Source organism: Microtus pennsylvanicus, chromosome 18, assembly GCF_037038515.1.
Source record: "Microtus pennsylvanicus isolate mMicPen1 chromosome 18, mMicPen1.hap1, whole genome shotgun sequence".
NCBI classification, from domain to species: domain Eukaryota; kingdom Metazoa; phylum Chordata; class Mammalia; order Rodentia; family Cricetidae; genus Microtus; species Microtus pennsylvanicus.
Window position 1 is genome coordinate 5429593 of NC_134596.1, and position 17173 is coordinate 5446765.

Here is a 17173-nt window from a genome sequence, read left to right on the forward strand (position 1 = left end):
ATTCCTTCACACTGAAATCCAGTAACAATAAAATAAAAAAACAGAAAAAGTAAAACGAAATAAAGGAAAATAAGCAACTAGCACAATGAGGCCCACCAGTGCCTAGCTAATTCTATTTGCTGGCAACCACAACTCTCATTTAACTTGATCAGAAGGAAAACCCAAGAGTAAAATTTACACAAGTAAAATTTAATAGAAGAAATAGCATTTTTTAAAAAAAATACAAATCTGTTTCAAAATACACTTTAAAATAAAATGTAACCTTTAGTCAAATTTATGGGAAACGACAATGCTTTCTGGAGAGATGCTTTGCTCAAGAGGGCCAACCTTAACAGAGAATGCGCACCCCACACAGTTCATGGTCTGCTGTCTTTGTCAGTCTGTCACTGATGGTGATTTTGTACTGGGACATCTCTTATGCAGGACACCAATTTTAATGATGCAATCATTAGCTTCAGTGTTGAGGTCATCACATCTAGGAAACTTTACAAACTTCAAAGAAAGGTTTTTCAGGTAAACCGAGTTCCCTCTCTTTGCCAGTCATAGTTTAGAGATGTGTTGTGTTCTCTTTGGTGGCCATAGTGGTCAGTCGGGAGGATGCTCATCTGGACAACATGGTTACCAGATTGGCCAATCTGGATGGGCTGTCGAGCATGAGGAGGGGGCGAGGTCTATGTCGTGATGTAGACTAGACAACTCTGACACAATCCACAGAGCTGCCGTCATCATCTCTTCTTTTCCGGGGCTGGTGAGGTGGTTCGCTTTGTTCCAGAAGTCCTTATTTCACATGTGATGCTCTGGACCCTGATTCAGGGGGGATGGGCTTGGTCCTGCCTCAATTTGTTATTACAAGCACTCGTGGCTTCCCAGGGGAGGCCTTATACCCTCTGGGGAATGGATGGGAATGGGGTAAGGAGATAGAGAGGCTAGAGAAGGGGTCGGAGGGGGAACTGGCATTGGAATGCAAAATAAAAAATTTTAGTTAAATAAAAATAACAAAAATAAAGTTGCCAAAAGGAAAACAACACATAACATATATACACATATATACATATATACACACACATACACACATGCACACACACATACATACACACACACACACACACACACACACACACACACACACACACACACACACGTTTCCACTCATCGCAAGTCCGTGATGGTCACATTGCTTTTCTGGATGATTACGTGACTGCAGTCCTGCAATTCAAGAAAAGGAGATGTGGTTAAGGCTTGGAAAACTCCTGTTTTTTAGACAATGTGTAAGTTTATAGTATACCAAAAGAGAGCCTATTGTGACCCAGGCTAGAATGTATAACCAAGGTAACTCAGAAAGGTACTGAAATTATTCTCCTGCCACTAGCTCTTCCGTGGATTATAGGCAAACACCACCAAGATAGATTTCAGTAGTGCTGGGAAGTGAGTCCAGGACCTAGTGTCTGAAACAGGAACACTCCTAGCTAAGAAACATCCCCAGCAACGAGTCTGTGATGTAAGAAGCTAACAACCTCTTCTAACCAAACAGGCACTAAACTCAAATGTGCAAATCCATGGAGACACAGAATCAAAATCACAGGCTCTATTTTAAAAGACTACACAACGAAGTTACAGAAACAAACAAAACCAATGAATTACATACATGTTTTACCAAACAGCTGAAATTTCATTACATCTTGTTTGATGTTAGGATAGGGAGCAAGATGCAAACTAAATACAATTATACATGTGCATTTATTATGTTACAAATAAAACATACACAGAGTTCTACCTCTTAGAATTAGCACTTGGATCTCAGGATCTCAGCCTGCCTTGAATCTCCGTGGCTCTTATCTATTTTATATGACAGGGTTCTGGTCCTACCACTATGTTGCTGCATTTCTTCTGAATCAAAGTGAATAGATAACTCCAGGCTAATGTGAAGTAAAGTGACAGAATCTCATTCATATGAGTCTGATCTGACATCCTAAGGTCTGGTCATACATCATCTTATCACGGACACAACCTGAGAGAAGAAACCACCTCCCTAGGCATGTGATAATCCTACAAATCTCCAGAAGGGAATATGCTTAATTTACACATCTTACATGGCTTTTCCTTGAGATTCAGATCATCAGCTGAAACAGTATCTGATGTTTATGAATAAAAATTAAAATAGAGTAGGTCTTGTATATGCTAAAGGATTCCATAATTTGCTGGTTATTCCTTTACCCCGTGTTACTGGGGATGGAATCCAGGGCATCAGGCATACTGAGCATACACTCATACCCCAGAGACCACCTCAGTTCTTCTTCCTTTATCATCTTAACCACCTGCAAAGTACGTAGTATTGGTATCCCCAGATGTTAGGAAAAGGGGGCAGGACTGTCTGCAACATCAATGACAGTAAGTGACCAGGTTGCAAATATGAAAAACTTATTTCCACTGCCCACTGCTTCTTAGATACACAGTTATTGTGGATTTCTAGGAAGGTGAGTGATGAGGCTGAACATCTATGAGGCTCAGAAAGGAAGATAAACTTATTGGCTCTATGTCCTGACTGGGAACGTGGCCGCAATTTCTTCTACGCAGATACGTACACTGAATAGGACTGAGTCATGTCTATGGGAATGGAACCCCCTCCGGGGACAGAGTGATACTTCTTCCAATCCATAAGGAGTCAGGGTGAAAATTCCAGTTCTGAAAATGAGAAAAAGCAAAATCACAGTCAAATCTCCTTCCTTTCTCTTATTTTCATCTTTCTTCTCCTCTTTTCTTTCTTCTTTCCTCATCTCTCTCCTTTCCTTTCCATGACCTTTCTCCTTTCACTTTCACTTCTCAATCCCGTCTTCCATCCTCTCCTCCTTTCTTTCCTCTTCCCTGTACAACTCCTTGTCCTTTGCAGAGGTTGTGGAACAACTCCTCCTCAACAGCCACTCTCATTGTTGTTCTGTTAGACTTTGTCTTTTTGTCGTGGTCCTAATTAACCTCCCCTTTCCTATTTTTCTTCTCCTCCTCCTTCCTCTCCTTCATACTCCTCTATGTGTACCTCCCTCTCTTGATCCCATTCTTGAACATTGCCCTAAGGATACAAAGGGACTCAACAGTAGAAATGGGCAGGAAGAAGAATCATGCAATAAGTTACTTCTGTTTAGGTCAATTGTTGTGAGGAACAAATGGGGGCTGTGCTCAAACCAGGGAATACTAGTCCCTGTGGTACAACATTTAAGGTACAAAATTATTACAAAAGAATGCAGGATGATGCATTGCTTTCCCATCACTAGCTCTGCTGAGGAATTCGAACTACCATGTCATAGGGGACAGTAAGAGATGACACTTGTATGCAGTGTCCAATGTGAACTTTCTTCATTCTCTGTCTGTTGGAGTCACTTATTGAGGGGTTGTCTTAGAAACACTTCAGTGGTTGTACAATATCTTTTAAGAGCCGCTGGTGTTAATTAGAATGTGCACCTCAAAGGGAGGCTTTTCTAGCAATCAGTTAAGACACTCTGGGTATGACTTAATTTTTAAAGTGTTCTGTGCCATAGAACATTTTGCTCATGTACCTTTCAGACAAGAATCCTTCATACTCACTGTTTGTATTTGGGTGAACACACCACTGCAATTGATTCTGGCAGCATCTGTTGATAACAAAAGTGTGTGTGTACGTCCACACTTGACAAGAAGGCTGGCTGGGTGGGATGAGTCTGAGAAGACAAAAGAAATCAAAGTTCACAATGAGAACCATCCCTGATCCACTGAGGAAGGCAGCCAAAGGAGCTCCAAAAACTAGCTCTCAACAAGATTTCCCAAATCTTGCCAGGGAAATACTCTATTCTGCCTCCATTTTCACCAAGAGTTCCCAGGACTTCTTTAAGCATTAGTTCAACAGTCTCTCTGGGTTATAAGCTCCCTGCCTTAAATCCTACCTCCGAGAATGGTATGATTTCTCTTTATTTGAAAAGGAGCCCAACCTGATGTGGTACAGTACACACAGTGTTATCTTTACCCCACTTCCCTTCCCTCCCCTCCAACCTTCACTGGCTCAGCAGGTGTAAACACATATACGTATACGTGCCGGCGTGGGGATGAACCATGCAGATGGTTACTCAAGCAAATTAGATGTAAAAGACACATAACTAATCATTGTCTTTCAAGATAGAAGCAAAGGTGAAGTACTGATAGTATGGAAGCAGGCACACTTCAGGGATGAACGCGAAAGAAACTGTGGAAGAAATAGAGCAAGAGTGGATCGATCTCACAGAAAGCAAGTTGGAAAGCTGTACCAGGTGCCCAGTAATTTCCTTTTTCCTTCTCTAAGTGGTATATGCACATATGTTTCCTCAAGGAGGCATTAAACTAAACTCTTCCCATATACACACTTACAACTAAGCTATACTTTAAAATATCAAGCATTGTTAAACTAAAAAAGAGTCAAAGAAAAAAGCAAAATCAAGAACAAAAAGCTAGACAAAACTGAACCATGATCAAACCATTTCCAAATTCCCATACAAGCCAGGACTCTAGACTCAGTTAACCCAGATGTGCAAAGAGTGGCCTCATCACTCTTTCTTACCCTAATATCTAGGGCCTAGAAATGAGCACCAATATGATGGTCTAGAGTGAATCCACAATTGCAATAAATTTATCACATGATTTTTTGACCAATGGTTTTTCATCCAATAGTCTCATCCTCCTGAATTCTTTGACTCCAGGACTGCCAGTACACCCAGCTTTCTATGTTTTTTTTTTTTAAATCTTGCAGTCACTGGCCACCATGGCTTAAAACTCATTATCCACCATCTTTAGTGAGCTACAGATCCAGCATAAGATCTGAACCCTCTTCATAATGGAGCCTGTCCCTGGGTCACATGCTGAATTTCTTCTACCCCTGTCCCTGCTGTGTGGCTTCTGAGAACCCCATAATCCATTCTCCTGCAAACTTGTTGCTCTGTCAAGCCACATGTGTTCCTCCTCTCCTCCTTAGATCTTCTCCTCTGCTGTCACGAATCACTTCTCTTGCAGGCAGCACGCCCCAGTTACCAAGTTTAATAAGTCAAATCCAGTTAGAAGCAACCAAGTTCCTTCTGCTGTCTTCACCTAGCTTCCGCGAATGACCTTTCATCTTCTCTCAACGGTCTCATGGATTGGATATCTCACAAGTACCTTAAATTACACTGAAAGGACTGAACCCCACCTCCAAAGTCAGGCTTTCTCTATATGCCCTACTCACGCTTATGAGGAGATCCCTGCCATCCCTGTGAGCCAACCCTAAGCTTCCCTTCTCACAGACCATACACCCTCTAATCCTCAGCTCCTGGATCTCTGAAATCACACATTCCTGAATACATGGCCATCACCCTCTCATCATCATTGGAAATTAGCAGCTCCCAAACATCAATTGACTTTCCCCCTATAACCAGTCTTGAAACTCCTTCATTTAGCTTCTGGACTCTGGCTTTGGTCACATCACTGTTCTGCTGAAAATAACCCAAAGAGCTCTCCCTTTCCTCAAAAGGACCACTGTTCTCATGCGCACACCTGACAATTGAGAGCATGGCTTTGAAGAGTCATGCCAACAAAAGTCTGCTATCCTTTTCTGATACCAATGACAAATCCCAGCCAACAAAGCTGCTCTCTGACATAGCAATGCTCCCCCATGAAGCTGTCATTTGGCCCCTCTTTATTATTCATCATAAATCAGCTCATATGAGACTCCTCTTCCTCTGAAACCCACAGTGCTCTGGGTTTACCTCCTGAAGAATAGGGCAGACTGCACTCTGCCCCATGGGAGCTGGTGCTCCTTCTCTGTGTGATCCCCCACTGTGTCCAGGCACAAAGAGCAGATCTCCATCTGCCATGGCATATTATTGTTAGGCAAAGCAGTAAAGGTTTATGCAACTGAAGCATGAAGACACAGGAATCTGTCTCCAACATCAGAATTTCCCAAATTGTGAGGGAAAACGTACTTGTGGTCTTTCAAAACCTAGAAATAAACACCTGAACGTGGCTTACACCTGTCCCATTCCAAGAAAAACTACTTGTTTATGTAATTTAGGTTCTGACAATGAGGGAATCATTTGGAAGGACTCTCTAGGGAAGAAACTGTTTCTTAATGATCGCCACAAGCCTATACATCTTTTCCAACTACTTGCAGACCCTGAATAAAGAAGCTCTTTGGGTGTTCACAAAGCAAGTGTTTCTTCATAGCATCAACATTCAATCATTAGAAAGAATTCTCTTGACTTAATTAAAAGACTTCCATTCATACGGCTTTAGGTACATGGTCTCTACACCATGTTCTCTTACATCCTAGGGAAGCTACCATTCTCCCCCTACTCACAAGGAATTGGAACTTTGAAGAATTACTTTGAGTAAGAGACAGAATTAGAAAAGCTAGAAATGCACCAGGAAATGCACCGTTGCCTCAACCCTGGAACACTAGTGACTGCATGTGCTCAGAGCGGGATGATCTGGCATGGACTGACTCTGTGCACAGAAGGATGCAGGCAGCCCAGTGAGAAGAGGCCAACACGGAGGTCAATTTGCTTACATGGATCCAACCTAGCGTTATTAGACCAAGTTCTTCTTCTAGGAATAAAATCTCTTCTTCGTTCTCGGCTTGGCAATAGTCAGGTCCTCCGTTTTGCATGGGAATAATGATATGGGAAATGATGTACTTGTCATTTACCTGCAGAAAGAAAACAATTTGTTCTGGCACTGTCAATCCCCCTTTCTCATAATACAAGGAAGTGAAGCCCCCACCCCAGTGAATGACTCTCAGCCTCCTCCCTCACCTCAGGCTCTCATCACCTAGACTGCTCCAGTGCTTCGCTGGGGTACTGTTTAAAAACACAGGTAATGATTTGAACCTGGAACATCCCTCTTAGCACAACCTGGGCCTAGGGTCTTTCCTGAAGCAGCCAGTAGACCTCCTCAGAAATCTTAAGGTATTTAATGTATATTCCAAGGCTTACCACACAGTAAGGGCACAGACCAGGCCACAGAAGGAACTGAGTTTTCCTCCTTGTAGAATTAGTCAATTTGCATGTCTCCGTGCTTCATGTCTGCCTTCCTGCCTGCAGCCTGCCTGCTTTTACTTGTGTCTCACTCTGTATGTGAGCTTGGTTTGAAATTGTTGGAAGCCTCCACCCCCAGTTTGCAAATGACTGGGATTATAGGCATTAACCACCGGTAGAATGGAAATTCCTAACTACACTGTTGAAGCCAATTGTTTAATTCAAGAGACTGAAAAGTAACCAAATACAAAGTCATCAAATTCAAGATGGCCAGGCCCAGTCACCCAAGGTTTCCTCTGTGGAGTGATGTGTATGGACACAGTTCCTGGATATAATCCTAGGTAGAAAAAAAGAGTCTCATGTCAGGAATGAGTTCTCATATCTTTACCAGTTTGCCGCATAGCACTCCACATGTTTCTCTCTTTCTTTTGGTGTTCTCCCATGCTGAACGGAGGAAGTTTTGACACAGGTCCTTGGGAAGGACCACAGGAAGGAGGCCTTTGGTGTTCTGAACTGTAATGCAAAAGAGAGAGAAGTCTGAGGTTATAGGACCTAATATCCCCGAACAGAGCTAGTCCTGGCAGCCTGGAGATAAAAAACAATATAATTGAGATTCTCTCCAGGAGCCTCCCTCCCCATGAGTAGGCCATAAAGCAGGCATGGAGGATCTTCTCTAAGCACTTCACACAGCTATATGGGAGCCATATGCATGAACTTCACTGTCTGCTTGAGAGGATGGAACAACATATTTCTGGTGAGTTGATCATATAGAAATTTTTATGTGGGTCGCATACTCAGTGGGAAAAGTCCACTCTTAACTCAGGTTTGTAACATGGAGCCATCTGGGAGCTAAAGAGGACAGACAGAAAAGAGGGAAACTTCCATTGTGTCTCTTCTGGAATAGACGCACCTTCTTAATCCATGATTCAGACATCCAGTTCTGCTAGAATCTGTACTCTCAGGTGTGGACTATTGTTTCCCTGCATACTCACTGCTCTTGAGCATGAGTCTCCCCTAAAGTTGCTTCCATGGTCTGTGCCAGACATAGACTGAGCCAAACTTCTAGTATCCAGAACTTCCACCTTGAGGAAATCCTGTTGTGGGCATGCTCAGTTGTGTAGACTATTTTACCCATCAAATTTTAAGTGGATACACAGAGACTTTCTCAAGGTCATACGACCATAGACAGTCACAATAGGGAATGTTGTAGGGATGGGAGAGACCCTTGAGACCCTAGACCTACAGGGCCATCCATATGCACATAAAACCTAGAAAAGTCACAGCCCCAGACTGAGTGAAGATTGTTCACTGACCCCAGTAAAGTTCCAGGGACAGGTTGTCGATTTAGCTGGGACCAGTTAATCCTTTCCTGATTGTTTCTCCCAGTCCAATAGGAACTGAAGAGCCTCCTCCTGCTCCTTCCATATACTGTGCAGATGTGTAGATTGCCGAGTGCAAAGGCTCAAGGCTGGCCAAGCCTGACTCTCTTACCTGCATCTGGAAATGTGTACTCTTCACTGTGTAGGCTCACAGCTGGGGAAAGCTGACTCTCTCACCAGTGTCTAATTGAGAGACACTTCAGAAAAGCCAGCCCTGGTGATGCAAACTTGAAATTTCAGCATTTGATTGCTGAAGAATCAAGACCTCGAGTCAGGCCTATTCAGGCTATAAAGCCAGATGATACAAATAACAAAAAATAAAAAGAAAAAAAAGCAAAATAAAATCAATGAACTGAAATATTTGATAATTTTTCTCTGCAATTTTGCAGATTTCCCCTTTTAACTTATGAACTGTGTATGTCCATGATCTGGGTGTATTCTACAGAGTGTGCTCATTCATGTGTGAGCCAGAATGCACAGGTGCTTCAGCACATCTACAGATGTGTGTAACGGTCTGGAGTGCTGGCCTTCCCTGGCCATTTTTAGTCCAATAGAATCTTTTCTGTGCCTCTGTGTCTGCACAGCTAGCTGTGCTTTGAGAAAACAGGTCTTCTCCTGCCTCCCCAACCAATCTCACCTGAAGAGATGAATGTAGAGGTGGCCAGCTGTACCCTGTTGTCACATGCTATCTGGAGATTCCGGCTCAGGTCCTAACGCTGTCACACTAGCCATTTATGAATAGAGTCACTATCTCCATGGTGCTATTTGAGATTTTCCTATGAGTGTCTGCCAAATGCTGAAAACAATCTCATGCAACTGAAATTCTTTACCCTCACATCTCTACATTACACCATAAGAATATCTGTGAGCCCGACTTTCAAAAAGTGATGGTGCTAGCATATTCCTTATCACGGGAGATGGTATAGTATTTTCTTTATTGAGCTACACATTTTTCTCTGCTCCCCTTTTTATCCCCATCCCCTTCTAACCTGTCCCATGACCCCCACACTCCCAATTTACTCACGAGTCCTTATAATTTTCTCCTTCCTATATAGATCCATGTATATCTGTCTTAGTGTATTCTTTGTTTGTTGGTTATCCAGGATTTAGGACTGTAGATTTGTTTTTATTTGATTTATATAGAGAAGCCATTTATGAATTAGTACATACTGTATTTGTCTTTCTGGGTCTGGGTTACATCTCTCAATGTGTGTTTTTCTCGATCCTTGCATTTGTCTGCAAATTTCAAGATGTCTTTACTTTTTAACGCTATGTAGTACTCCACTGTGTAAATGTACCACATTTTCTTTATCCATTCTGTAGTTGAGGGGCATCTAGGTTGTTTTCAGGTTCTGGATATTACAAATAGTGCTTCTATGAATATAGTTGAGCACATGTCCTTGTGGTATGTTTAGCATCCTTTGGGTATGTACCCAATAGTGGTATTGTTGAGTTTTGGGGTAGATTGTTTCCTATTTTTTTGAGACATCACCATACTGATTTAAAAAGCGGCTACACAAGTTTGAACTTCCACAAGCAATGGAAGAGTGTTTCAGTTACACCAGATCCTTTCCAACATATGCTGTCATCAGTGTTTTGGATCTTGACCATTCTTACATATGGAAGATTGAACCTCGGAGTGTTTTGAGTTGCAGTTTTCTGATGGCTAAGGATGTTGAACATTTTTAAGTGTCTTTCGGCCATTTGAGATTCATCTACTGAGAGTTCTCTGTTTAGCTCTGTACCCCATTTATAACTGAATTTAAAGGAGAAAAGAAAACATATTCAACAAATGGTGCTGACATAACTTGATACCAACATCTAGGAAAATGTAAGTAGATCCATAAGTAGATTGGGAAAAGCTCTTCACCAACCCCACAGTGGACAGAGGACTGATCTCCCAAAATATAAAAAGAACTCAAGAAACTTGGTTCAGTATTTTCTTAAACTGCTGCTTCAAATCTCTAAAGAGCTCTGCAAAGATGAACATCTTAATTCCAACAAATTCTGAGGAAACTAATCTGGCTTAAAATAAGCTAAAGCCTATTTTTCCAAGACAGTCGGAGAGGGGGGCAGGAAGGAAAGAGACAACACTCATCACGCAAGGTTCTGTTAACACAGCAAAGTGAATCCATGGACACCAAAGGAGGAGGAAATGGAAAAGGGTTGAAGCACTTTTAAATTTGTGTGGCTGATACAAGTGCACTGGCTTATTCACAAGGCTTTGTGGAGTCATGAGCCTGTGGTGACTTACTGGGGCTTTTCTCCTCCTTAGACTCTGCACAAGGAGGTCCAGACTTTGATGTGGCGCAGACAGTCTCTGTAAAAGCTCCCTGTGAGTCATACACCACTGCTGTCTGAGGAGAACTCTGATTGGTTAATTCTGTGGAATCTTTAAGGATACTTCTGATATCCTCCAAGAAGGCCTTGTTCTTTTCCACTTCTTGTCTTTTTTTCTATAGAAAGAGAAACAGGTTTAGGCTAATACTTCAAATCTCATAAGAAAAAGCCTTGTCAACAAAGAGATCAAAAGGTGTATTTGTATTCAATCTGACGTCTCAACATAGGGTGCATGTGATGCTTTATGAATCTGGTACTAATGAAAAATACCACCATCACTTTACCCAGTTGCTGTATAGTTGTCTTAAGTAACAACTAGATCTCAATACTCTCAGTACCCTACTGTACTTTGCACGTGTGTGTGTGTGTGTGTGTGTGTGTGTGTGTGTGTGTGTGTGCGTGCGCGCACATGAGCGCATATATGTTGGCTTTGGTCCTAGTCATTAGACTACAGACTCCACCGAAAGAATACAACACAGGCTGACTTGGTGACTCAAAAACCACCTGTCTTCATGCTCACACACTGACCTTATCTTCCAGGTACTCTTCATATTCCCTGCCATAACGTTCTAGTATTTTGATCTTCAGGGTCTCAGCTTTTTCAAATGCCTTATTTATACACTGCAATAAAAAAAACCATAATGGTGAATTCAAACAGTTCTACTGTCAGAAAAGAGGGAAAGGAAACAAGTGGGGAGAGGCAGGGGTGCCTTGTGCAGGACTTGCTCCCCATCTCATGTCATCCCTCACCCCTGTACTGCTATGCTGAGGCAGTATCTGCTCTCCTCCCACCCAAGGTCAGGATCTGTCCATGTTCTCTAAGTCCTTACTGCTCTGGAGATTTTAGATCAGCCATATAGACAATGAAGACCTACCTTTTTGATTTTTGATTTTTGTCTTTGTGAAAGGATGTTGTTGTATTCTGGGCCTTTTCTTAGTTTCTCCACAAAAAGTCTAAAAGAGTAAAACACAGTGACTAAGATGTACAGAAGAGTTCCAGAAGGGAGCGAGAAGGGGCCCACCCTGAAGTGAGCGAGAAGGGGCCCACCCTGAAGTGAGCGAGAAGGGGCCCACCCTGAAGTGAGCGAGAAGGGGCCCACCCTGAAGTGAGCGAGAAGGGGCCCACCCTGAAGTGAGCGAGAAGGGGCCCACCCTGAAGTGAGCGAGAGGGGCCCACCCTGAAGTGAGCGAGAAGGGGCCCACCCTGAAGTGAGCGAGAAGGGGCCCACCCTGAAGTGAGCGAGAAGGGGCCCACCCTGAAGCCCCGCATCCCTTTCCCTCCCAGGGCCCGGAGAGAGAAAGGTCCCCACTGTTCTGCCGACAGGGATGTTCCACAAACATAAGTTATCAAGAAGTATAGCTAAATTGACACGGTGTGTGCTTGTTATCCCAGCACTCAGAAGGCAGCAGATAGACTTAGTGGACTCACAGAACCCTGAGAAAACAGACCATTCTCCAGAAGTTCAAAACAGGAAACAGTTGTCTATTTTTTCTACTCCTAATAACAACATGGATCTTTGCTCATATGATACCTTAGTGTATTGTTTCCTTCAGGACATAGTCTCACCTCAGAGAGCATTAGGTAAGGACAGGAGATAATGGTGCTCAGAGCTAGGGTGAGCTATGCTGTGGAACCCAGTGTGATTCTCCACCCAGTGTTGAGTAGGTTAGCTAATCTGCTTCAATACTCAGGTCAGTTCAAAACCAGTAAAGATTCTTGAGTGGAGGGTGTTATCGAATACTGAGTGTGATAAACTGATGTTTGAGAGAACACATGATTGCCTTGACAAGAGTTATTTTTCTGTAGAAATAAGAGAATATGAGAATGATATTTACTGTGATCTCAAGGGATTGCCTCCAACTTACAGAACACCAACAATGGAAACCAAAATGAACCCTTGTTCTAGAAGTGGCACAACCCGAGAATTGCAAACTGTGGTACCTGAGCTCAACTCTAACCCTGAGCTTTCTCTTCCTCTATGGACCAAGAAGGTGATGTGCCTACTCAGCACACAGAGTCTTCAGAACATCAATGAAGTCATGTCCAGGAGCTCCTCCTTGGTACCTGAGCTCAACTCTAACCCTGAGCTTTCTCTTCCTCTGTGGACCAGGAGGTGATGTGCCTCGTCAGCACACAGAGTCTTCAGAACATCAATGAAGTCATGCCCAGGAGCTCCTCCTTGGTGCCTGAGCTCCTTAGGGTCACATGCCTTTGTCTCCTTTGGTTCTGTTTCACAAAACTCAAACTAGAGATGACTGGTGAGACCCTCACTGTCTTTTCCTTCCTCATACACAGAAAGATTTTGTCATTGAGGATATAGGAGCTATTCCCTGGTGAGAGTTCTGTAATCTTGTAGTTATTCTGCCTACCAAATTATGATGAACAGCATAGGGACTGTGTTGAGCCACAATGACCCCAGGTAGTCCACGGCCCTCTGGTGATGGTTTAGCTACAGGATAGGCTAATCTCTTCCTATACCAACCAATAGGCTACAGGATGGTGAGCAGAGAAACCTGGGCTCTGCTAGACACAGCAGTAAGCATGTGAATGGACGCCTGGGTGGAGACAAAGCAATCAAAAGACCCAGCAATGCAGACATGTCTGTTTACCTGCCATCTCTTTTGTCTAAAATATGCACCATGTGGGGACAAGCTCAAGAACTACTCATGAAGTCCCTTTTTGGTGATACCAACAACTTTGGTCCTCGCCTCTTTGAATAGCAAGGAAAAGCATGTGTGTGAGCTGCCAAAACTCTGAATAAATATTGTCTTTGTCAAATTCCATAAGGTAATCAAGGCTGAGAAGCATGAAAAGGAGAACAGGGGGATGGAGGGATCAGCCACAGAAAAGGAGATAAAAGCTGCAGGTTCTCACGTTAAAAATTTGTGATACGTTATAAATGCTTCTTGTGCGAGCCCCTGCTTCTCGTAGTCTTCTGCCATCTGTAAGATGTTTTTCTTCAGGTGGACATATGAGAGCAGGGGCAGATTTTTACTTATCTCAACGTTTTGTCCCAAAACACTTAAAATCTGAAACCTCTCTCGAGGTGGGAGAGTTGTATCATCATGTGTGCCGATGGTACTACGGTTCTGAGACAGAAAAGAGAAAATGGGGAACATCAAATCGCATCTCCTGCCATCTTGTCATCCAGCCAGCCATTCTGTCATCCTAGCAGTCTGGAACACACACACACACACACACACACACACACACACACACACACACACACACACACACTTTGTGTGTGTTAGAAACCTCTCACTAGAGAAATTAGAGCAAATAAAACACCACACATGGTGACTCACCTCAAAAACTCTAGCGAACAAATCAAGACTAGGATCCCCTTGCCATGGTAGTAATGTGATAGAGTAGGTACTACGGATGGATATCTCTGTCTCTTGATCCAATGTGAAGAAGAACTTACATAGCATTTTACTTAAGGGACAGAATCTACAAACAGGCTATTGAGATTAGCACTGGAAGACTTTGCATAGCTAGGAGTGGTTGTGCACACATCAGAGGCTTGTGCATAAGCTTTAACCCATCAGTTACCACATGGGCTCCTTCTGATATCACCAAGGCAATTCGGGAACACCCGAAATTGGAGGAAGCCCTACGCACGCCTTCCACCGTGCAAATCCCAGCTAGAAGCAAAAGGATTTGTGATGGGTTCCCTCAGTAATGTAATCAGTACCCATGGTGCTCAAGTCTTCAAGAGCATTTTAGTGACAGTGAAGCAGGAAAACTCCGTTCCTGGTATTGAGGTTTTCAGGAAGAAAAGTGAGAAGAAAGGAAAGAAAGCCTGCCTTGAATGCTTTCTAAGTGTCAGGGTGTTTGAGAGCAGAAGTGCAATGCATTCTAAAGACAAACTGCTCACAGTATTGACCTGTTTTCTGTGATCCCACCACTAACATATGGAAAACGTGAGACCTGAAAACTAGGGAGGAAATAAATGAGGAAATAAATGAGGTTCACCAGTTCAAACACAGAAAAAGGCTCCAGGCCTTTAAATTCGTAATATATGATTGACCCTGCTCTTCATCAGCAATGAGACTTACCTTATTTGGGGCTTTAGCAGAGAAAGGTCCTGTAATACCTGGACAACATTGTTGGTCTGTGAGCCAGGGTTTCAAAATATCACCTGTAACCAGATATACAAGTAGTTAGAAAAGCAAGACCTTTCTTTCTCTCATAATCAAGGTTAATTCATGTTAATTAATGTATTGCCAAACTAATGATCACTATGGCCATGGAGATACAGGCTTTTAATCCTGTAATTCAGGTGATGAGTTTGTGGTGATAAGCTGGATTTTGAAAAACTGGGATTGAATCAAAAAATTTTTTCTAGCCGGGCGGTGGTGGCGCACGCCTTTAATCCCAGCACTTGGGAGGCAGAGGCAGGCGGATCTCTGTGAGTTCGAGACCAGCCTGGTCTACAAGAGCTAGTGCCAGGACAGGCTCCAAAGCCACAGAGAAACCCTGTCTCGAAAAACCAAAAAAAAAAAAAAAAAAAAAATTTTTTCTAAGAATTTACAATTGTGATCAATTGAAGATAGCAGTAGCTGCTGACATCCTCAGAAGCACAGAGCAGCTCCAAGGAGCCTGAGAGACCCATGCCGGCTCAGAGGGGAGAGGAGGCAACAGAAGATGAGTCTGGGAGAACACAGTATCTCAGAATCAACTAGAAAGGACAGGTATTATAGGAAGATCACTGTGAAAGTGTTCTCATTAACCTGAGGGAAAAAAACGGCTGAGCAGAGTTTCAGGAAGCATCAGAGAGAAGCGAAACTAGAGCTGCTGAAGCTCACACTAATGGAGAAGAGGAAGGGTTCATGTTCTCGATGAGGCCTTTTCAAAAGACCTCCATGGACCGTGCTGAATCTGGAGGTTATATTGGTGTCCGTGGTCCATGCCATCACCGGAAACCATGTGGAAGTCAATGATCGGTACTGTCAGTGGCTGTGATGGGCAAGGGAGCTGCCATTGCACTGGTATCTGCAAATTCAGACTCATAATTGAGAATGTGAAACATGTCACAGAAGCCTTTTCTCTCCCCCACCATGAAAAAAGGAAACAGTCTAGATAGAAGGGAATAAAGAGAGTCCTTAAACTGTGATAAGGATGCTGACTGTAGCTCTTCACACTTGATGGTTGTAGCAGAAGGGGTGGCTGCTGGTCATGGAGGACTCAGTTATCTTTAAAGGACTGGCCAGTGAGACTTTAACCATGCTCCAAAGAGTATAGGAACAATACAAATTTGACCTGGTACACTCTTTTACTTTTTCTCTTTTGAATGGCTACAAAGATGGATCTAGGAGGATTCGGAAGATAGTAGGACTGGGTATGTTGTATAAATTTTCCAAGTAATCAATTTTGACCACATTGGAAAAAGATTACAATGAATTTCAACTTGAAGAAATATTTCTTTAAAGCTGGACGGGGTTTTACTTTCTAGGATGTACTCTCCAGGAGCACATTACGCCACAGATGTTGCTGGACATGAACAAGGGTGACTCAGCTACCTCAGCTCCCAAGCGCTTAGGGGACACCTGAACAAGCAGTCCCGACACTGATGCTACTTTTAGAGAGTGTTTGGAGGATCGCAGCAGGGAACACGGTCGCTCCTGTGCCATAAAAACGGAACACAGACTCAGTTCTCTCTCTGGAAGGTCCATCCTCAGTGTAATCCACCGATCCACGAAGGTTGCTCACTGGTCCCTGAGTAAGACACAAATGCCTATCCAGCCAGATAAGCCAAGGTTCCCTGCTCATGCAGGAGTGGCAGATGTGGCCACCGGCTCCACTCACATGCCAACAATGCTGTTCAACAGCACTAACTTGGAAGTTCTGATGTGGAAAATTGAGTGGAGGCGCGCTGCTGCACTGGGTCATCGTGACTCTGAGCCTGCCTGTCTGCACACCCAGGCTTTCTCCACCTCTGTGAAAAACCCTCAGCAAAACTTCCCTGGCACTTTCTTTACACTGTGCTCAGAAGCAATACAGCAGTGAGACTAGAGTCCAGTCTGTCAGTTATTCCACTGTGAAATGTGAAGATCCATTCAGTGACAGAGCAAATTCTCATCCCTGAATTATAATCCCAGATATGTGAGGGCCAAGATTATAGTTAGGCCACCAGTTCAGTAATCCAGTAATCTGCCCATGCTTCTACACTGTCTGGACTTCTCAGAATGAATGAAAGTATTGATTGAAAGTTATATTGAAATTTCTTTCCTTACCAGACATGGTTGGGAGGACGATATGAACACATTTATAAGAATCAAGTAAAGAGACAACAACACTGATTGGTTTCAGAAACAAACAACAAAAAGTCACATGCATGCCCAGGATCAGAGATACTGGATCTGGAAAAAATTAAGTTTGTTGCATCATAAGGACCCAAGGCCATTCAGGTACTGATTGGCTTAGAAGTAGAATGATATCATAAAGCTACA

General features: G+C 43.1%; 1 protein-coding gene across 1 annotated transcript; it reads right to left on the reverse strand.

Annotated features, from left to right (window-relative positions):
- Positions 1-1149: 1149 nt before the first annotated feature.
- Positions 1150-16613, reverse strand: LOC142837850 (STAM-binding protein-like). The gene is made up of 11 exons (XM_075953216.1): positions 16560-16613; positions 16202-16345; positions 13596-13810; positions 11596-11674; positions 11249-11341; positions 10635-10836; positions 7390-7514; positions 6536-6673; positions 3577-3689; positions 2544-2682; positions 1150-1206 (listed from the first exon to the last, which is right to left on the reverse strand). The coding sequence occupies exons 1-11, from the start codon at positions 16611-16613 to the stop codon at positions 1150-1152; spliced, it is 1359 nt and encodes a 452-aa protein (XP_075809331.1).
- Between the last annotated feature and the right edge of the window lie 560 nt (positions 16614-17173).

What these genes read in the sequence shown, in the direction of transcription:
- LOC142837850 (XM_075953216.1), bottom strand. Translation starts at nt 16,613, where the DNA reads ATGACCCAGTGCAGCAGCGCGCCTCCACTCAATTTTCCACATCAGAAC. An exon ending in ACGTATCACAAATTTTTAAC is followed by an intron (nt 11,675 to 13,595) that starts GTGAGAACCTGC and finishes TTACTCTTTTAG; the next exon opens with ACTTTTTGTGGAGAAACTAA. An exon ending in GAGTGCTATGCGGCAAACTG is followed by an intron (nt 6,674 to 7,389) that starts GTAAAGATATGA and finishes TTCTTTCTGCAG; the next exon opens with GTAAATGACAAGTACATCAT.